The sequence below is a fragment of the Oryx dammah genome, unplaced genomic scaffold (assembly GCF_014754425.2).
Source record: "Oryx dammah isolate SB20612 unplaced genomic scaffold, SCBI_Odam_1.1 HiC_scaffold_13, whole genome shotgun sequence".
Taxonomy (NCBI): domain Eukaryota; kingdom Metazoa; phylum Chordata; class Mammalia; order Artiodactyla; family Bovidae; genus Oryx; species Oryx dammah.
This window is the reverse complement of record NW_024070197.1, coordinates 2,188,710-2,195,435: the sequence shown is the minus strand read 5'-3', so window position 1 is coordinate 2,195,435 and position 6,726 is coordinate 2,188,710. Positions and strand designations below refer to the sequence as shown.

General features: G+C 50.4%; 1 protein-coding gene across 1 annotated transcript in view; it reads left to right on the top strand.

Moving 5' to 3' along the window:
- The first annotated feature begins 5,877 nt into the window (after nucleotides 1-5,877).
- Nucleotides 5,878-6,726, top strand: part of NLRP8 (NLR family pyrin domain containing 8) — a 21,966-nt gene continuing 21,117 nt past the window's right edge. Inside the window, exon 1 of the mRNA XM_040253774.1 lies at nucleotides 5,878-6,250. Within this exon, the coding sequence (XP_040109708.1) occupies nucleotides 5,878-6,250 (373 nt within the window). The remainder of the gene's footprint in view (nucleotides 6,251-6,726) is intronic.

The following is a 6,726-nucleotide window of genomic DNA, read 5'->3' as shown; positions in this document are numbered from 1 at the left end:
CGGCCCGGGAGCGAGGTCTCCAGCCGCAGCCGGAACAGCTCCTGCGGAAAGAGACAGCGGAGGCCAGGCACCGCGACTGTCACCCGCTTCGCGCAGCCGGATCCAGCCACGCGCCGTTTTCTCCGCGCAGCACGCCTGCCTTGTTTAGCTGTGTTTACTGACCTCTCTCTTCCACAGGAGGGCTTCCCAGGGGGGCTCAGCCGTAAAGAATCCGCCTCCCAATGCAGGAGACCGGGGTTCCACCCCTGGGTCGGGAAGATCCGTGGAGGAGGAAACGGTAACCCGTCCCAGCATTTTTGTGGGAAATCTCATGAACAGAGGAGCCTGACGGGCTACGTCCATGGGGTCGCACTTCCATTTTTTCCTTCCTTTTTAAGGCTAAGAGCCTATTGTATTGCTGTGTATCTCCCACAGACTAAATGCGAGTCATGCAGAAGGAATTAGTTTGGGGGATGTGCCCCATGGCAAAGGGCCCCCAGTCATCAATACTCTTTTGTACCCTGAAAGTTGTGAGCGTCGGCCTTCTGATGTTCCTGCCACATACTCAGACCCTGCAAAGAAACTTCTGGACGTTCTGGCTACGTCTCTGTGTCCACACTCACTAGGCTGCTTATTAAATGTTTGCGTGTTGTGGGTTGGGGTTTTTTTTTTTTTTTTTGTATTTAATTATACCTCAATATAGCTGGGGTTTTTTTCCCCTTACCTTTAAATTCATCTCAACAAAGCTGTTTAAAAAAAGAAAAGAAATAAAAAGCCAGAGGAAGGAAAAGTTTTGAGCCGCAGAGTAAGGAGACCTCACTCACCAAGCTGTCTTCTCAGCTCTTGCAAGTTTCTGGAACGCAGACGCCCCACCCCTCCCCAGCCCGTGATTAGCCCCGGGGCCCTCCAGCTCCTATCAGGTCTGTCCGCGGCTGTCCCGCCCCCTCCGTCGCAGCCGCGTCTCCCGAGAGGTGGAGAAGCCACCTGCCACAGGTGATCCTGGCGTCCTTCTCTTCCAGGTGTAAGTCGCCCTGGCCAGGAGAGGGATGCAGAGATGGGGTTCTAATTAAAACCCAGCTGATGTAAATGAAATCTCCCACATCAGCCGGAGGCCACTGGTGTGAATACCTATCCTAGAGTGGGGTCTTAAAGAAGGCTGAGCGCCGAAGAATGGATGCTTGTGAACGGTGGTGTTGGAGAAGACTCTTGAGAGTCTCTTGGACTGCAAGGAGATCCAACCAGTCCATCCTAAAGGAAATCAGTCCTGAATATTCACTGGAAGGACTGATGAAGCTGAAGCTCCAATCCTTTGGCCACCTGATGAGAACTGACTCATTGGAAAAGAGCCTGATGCTGGGAAAGACTGAAGGCAGGAGGAGAAGGGGACAACAGAGGATGAGATGGTTGGATGGCATCACTGACTGGATGGACATGAGTTTGAGTAAACTCCCGGAGTTGGTGATGGACAGGGAGGCCTGGTGTGCTGCAGTCCATGGGGTCACAAAGTCGGACACATCTTAGCAGCTGAAAAACAACCGTCTTTAGGGTGGGGGTGTGTCCAGAGGTCTTAATAGGATGATGAGAGAGGCTCCGACATAGGGAACAGACTGGTGGTTGCCAAGGGAGAGGCTGGGGAGGACTGGGGCTTTGGATTAGCAGATGTGAACGATTATAGAGGAGGGATAAGGTCCTACTGCAGAGCTCAGGGGACTGTATTCAACTTCCCAGGATATCCCATCATGGAAAAGACTATTTGAAAGGATGTATGTGTCTGCATGTACCTGAACCACTTTGCTGTACAGGAGAAAGGAACACAGCATTGTATATCGACTACACTTCAATAAAACAAAGATTTAAAAAAGAGTCTGTGAAGTCTGAAAATCACAACCACATCTGGAACCATTTCTTCTCCCAACGCCAGGAAAACCGCCCATGAACCAGAAACACGGAGGCTTTTCCACTGAAGGCAGGATCGAGGCAGCTTAGTCTTTATTACCACCACTATTTACTATTGTATTAACAATTAAATTAGTGATTTTTAACTAGCAATTTAAACTCATTTAACTCACCCCTGGAGGGAAGCAGGCTTCGTAACTCCTTCCTGTCATAAACATCTCCCAAAGCAGAGGGAAAATGCACTTGGTCCGCCCTACCATCCACCTTCCCCCCCGCCCTTTCTTTAAAATTTTTTAAAGTATGAAAGGAGGATAGCACATTTACAGTAGGCTTGAAAAACTCAGAACAAAGTTACATATTCCACTATAGCAATTATTTAAGCAGATAAATTAAGATTTTAGTTGGAGTTTCAATATTAAATTCTTAGAAATCAATATTATGAATAGACAGAAAATAGAAGGATACGTGTGTGTAATGTTAAGTTGCTTCAGTCGTGTTCGACTCTGCAAACCTATGGACGGTAGCCCGCAAGACTCCTCTGTCCATGGGATTCTCCAGGCAAGAGTACTGGAGTGGGTTGCCATTTCCTCCTCGAGGGGATCTTCCTGATCCAGGGATCGAACCTGCGTCCCCAGCAACTCCTGCGTTGCAGACAGATTCCTTATCACTGAGCCACGGGGAAAGCCCGTAGAGGGATATTGTAGATCTAAAAAGCACTATGAGCCAATTCAACAATTAAGATCTGTACAGCTTTCACACAACAGCAGGGAATAAATTCTATTCACGTTCCCATGGAGTATACACTAGGAGACACTGGAACATGCTGTTGTTCAGTCGCTCAGTCGTGTCTGACTCTCTGCGACCCTATGAACCGCAGCACACTAGGCCTCCCTGTCCATCACCATCTCCCGGAGTTTACTCAGACTCATATCCATTGAGTCGATGATGGCATCCAACCATCTCATCCTCTGTCGTCCCCTTCTCCTCCTGCCTTCAGTCTTTCCCAACATCAGGGTCTTTTTCGATGAGTCAGCTCTTCGCATCAGGTGGCCAAAGTATTGGAGTTTCAGCTTTAGTCCTTCCAATGAATATTCAGGGTTGATTTCCTTTAGGACTGAACATATCCAGGTGAAAAAAATGTCACGGTCTAAAGGTTTTGAAAGCATACAAAGTCTGTTCTCTTGTCACTGTGGAATTATGTTAGAAATCAATACCAAAGGATATTTGAGAATAACCCATATGTGCCCTGCCTTCCGCCTTTAATAGGCTGAGGATCCAGGCAATGAGCAATTGTAATTAGTTTTAAATTTAGCAATGAGGAAGCAATTAGAGCAAGGCATAAGGCCTGGAAAAGAACAGGTGAAGGTGTATATGCAGATTCTTGATTACATATTGGAAAACCCAACAGATTTTGTGGAAAAGTTATGACCAAGATGTGTGTGTGTGATTTTCTGACACGTTCTGTCTCTGGGTCTCCCTCTGAGAGGGTCTGTTTGGGGGAGACCCACATTAGGTCCTGCTGATACCAAAACCTTCCTTTTGCTCAGTGAAATTACATTCCAAATAGGGGTGACGGTCATGGGAACAAGATCATCCGGTTAATGGCTCTAGAGGTTTACCGCTGGCCGCAGCATCTTCGGGCTGAGGACAGGCGTTTTGCCCTCTCCGAGTCCGGGGAACTCCCCAAACCTGTAATTTTCTAAAGTTGCCTGTTCTTCTGAATAGAGGCAGGGGCGCAGGTCCTTCCCAAATGGGAGCACCCGTGAGCACAAGCCTTGCAGCCCAGGGCCTCCCACTCAGAATGCTAAATGCTTTCCAGCTTGTGCAGTGAGGCGCCGGCAACGCGCCAGCCGCAGCCAATGGGAAACGAGGGCGGAAGCTGAGCGGAGCCCGGAGCTTATAAAGGTGGAAGGCGGGCCGGCCCGGCGCCTTCTCTTTCTGCTTTGGGCGATGTCTGTGACAGGAAGGAGCCAGGAAGCCTAGCTCTCTTCGGGGTGAGTGGGCTGTTTTCCTTTCTACGTCCTAGTGTCTCCCGCAGCACTTCCTCACAGTTACTGGGTCAGACCCGTGCATTCGCCAGGCCGACGGGGCTTAGTTTGCGCTTCTTTCTGGTTCCTCGAGGTGTGAAGTTAGGTTGTTATATTGAAGATCTTTCCTTTATTCTTAACCTAGGCTGCTTCTTTTTGCTCAAATAGCAGAATAACGGAATCAGGAGTGGAGGTGGTTCTTATCCACACAGAGCTTGCAATTGTCCAAAACCACTGCTGCAAAGGGAAAGAGAGAAAACTTGGAGTCAGCGCCCAACACCGGATGACTTAAGCAACCGGGAAGTTCCCGGAAGCGGGGACGAGCGCTGAAAGATAGGAAAGACGACCCAGAGAGGGTGGTGGTCCAGCGGTTAAGACCCCACCTTCCGGTGTGGGGGCAGGTTCCCTCCTGGTCAGGGGGCTAAGATCCCACGTGCCTTGTGGCTAAAAACCCAAAACACGGAACCGAAGCTTTATGGTAGCAAATTCAATAAAGACTTAAATGGTCCACATCCCAAAATCTTAAAAAAAAAGAAAACCTCAGAGAAGCAATAGGATGTGAGCATAAGGAGACCAAGACACAAGCCCCTCCTGATAGAGACTTCATTCTCTCTTCCTCCACATTCCACTCTACACACAATAAATCCGGTGCAAGCGGACGGAAGAAGGATATGATGTGGAGAAGTTAGGTAGGAGGGAATAACGTATATACCTTAAAAAAATATTTTCATTAATTCTTTAATACCATATATTATCAAATCCATATTCAAATTTCCCCAGCTGTCCTATGAATATCTCCTACAGCTGTCTTATTTAAACTAGGAGCACAGATTGCATCTGCTTCTTACAGCGTTTGGGTTTCCCAGGTGGCACTGGTGTAAAGAACCTGCCTGCCAATTCAGGAGACGCAAGAGACGCAGGTTCGATCCCTGGGTTGGGAAGATGTCCTGCAGAAGGAAATGGCAACCCAGTCCAGGATTCTTGCCTGGAGAATCCCATGGACAGAGGAGCCTGGCAGGCTACAGTCCATGGGGTCACAAAGAGTCAGACGGGACTGAAACGACTTAGCAAGCACGCATTATGGCTTTTAAAACACTTTTATTTTAGAACTTCCCTCCCCTCCCCGCCCTTTCGACATTGGCTTTTTTTTTTTAATTGTGGTAAATGTGACACATTTACCTACTATATTAACCGCATTTAACTGTACAGTTCAGCAGCCCTAAAAAATTCCCATTGTCACGCAAGTCTAACCATCAGCCCTCTCCTGAGTGTTTCACCTTCCTAAACGGAGACGTTGGTCTCAGGTGCTTTCTATAAACACTCAGTGAGTCTTTAAAATGACCATGGTGTAGAAGGAAGCCCTGAGTCACTACTCGCTTTGATGTACCAGGCAGTGTCTTAAACGTACCTCTGTGTGTGCCTTTCTGAGAACCGTGCCCAGCACCTGTGATAAGATTCCTGCCATCAAAGGTGAGAAGAGAATAAACACTAGAGTGGATCTGAGTCTAAGTGCTGAGCCCCAGCACCGGATGGACCCCAGGTCTTCCCACAGGACAGAGAATTTCCCAGGAAGGGAGGGAAAGAGAAAATCCAGCGTGTGACAGGCTCCACCGCTTACAGTGTTCGCCACTCAGTCATATCACACCCTTCCGTGACCCCGTGGACTGCAGCCCCCCAAGCTCCTCCGTCCATGGGGTTCTCCAGGCAAGGGTACTGGAGCGGGTTGCTATTTCCTCCTCCAGGGACTCTTCCCCGCCCAGGGATGGAACCCTGGCCTCCTGCACGGCAGGCGGGTTCTTTAGGTCTGGACCAGCAGGGAAGCCGCCAGGCTCCATCAAGTCTAGACTGTGTAAACCTCCTCCCCGGGTGGTGCTCCCACGTTCTGTAACCTCATGTCTCCGCAGGCTGCCTCTGTCTTCCCTGCCAGCTGGTCCCCTCTGCCCGCCAGCGCTGCGGTTCCCGACCCTGAATGACCATGGGCGACGTGAACTTGACCTCTGACCCCTCCTCCTGCCCCTCCTCCCCTCTGTCCGGCTCTGGTGTCTCCCCTCCCTTGCTGGAGTCCTCCTCCTCCTCCACCCTCCCCGTCAGAAACGGAGTCATGCTTTTCATGTTGTCTGTGAGCGCGGAGCAGCTACAGAGGTTCAAGAAGCTTTTGGTGGAGGAGAACCCCGGACCCGGCTGCACCCCGCTCACCTGGGACCAGCTGAAGTCAGCCCGCTGCGGGGAGGTGGTCCATCTGCTGACCGAGTACTTCCCGGGACGACGCGCCTGGGAGGTGGCTCGTGACATCTTCGCCAAGATGAACCAGACAGAGCTGTGTCTTCAGACGCAGAGGGAGCTGAACGGTGAGAAGGGATCTAGAACAGGGCGGGGGGGCTGGGCGGGCTTGGGGGCCGGAGAACTCGGCGCTTTCTCAGCCGCTCCTGTGGGCCAGCTGCACGAGGGCAAGTGGTGGAGTGTGTGAGTGTGTGTGAGTGTGAGTGTGTGTGAGTGAGTGTGTGTGAGAGTGAGAGTGTGAGAGTGAGAGTGTGAGAGTGAGAGTGTGAGAGTGAGAGTGAGAGTGTGAGAGTGAGAGTGAGAGTGTGAGAGTGAGAGTGTGAGAGTGAGAGTGTGAGAGTGAGAGTGAGAGTGAGAGTGAGAGTGAGAGTGAGAGAGTGAGAGAGTGAGAGTGAGAGAGTGAGAGTGAGAGAGTGAGAGTGAGAGAGTGAGAGTGTGAGAGTGAGAGTGTGAGAGTGAGAGTGAGAGTGTGTGTGTGTGTGAGTGTGTGTGTGAGAGTGTGAGTGTGTGTGAGTGTGTGTGAGTGTGTGTGAGTGTGTGTGAG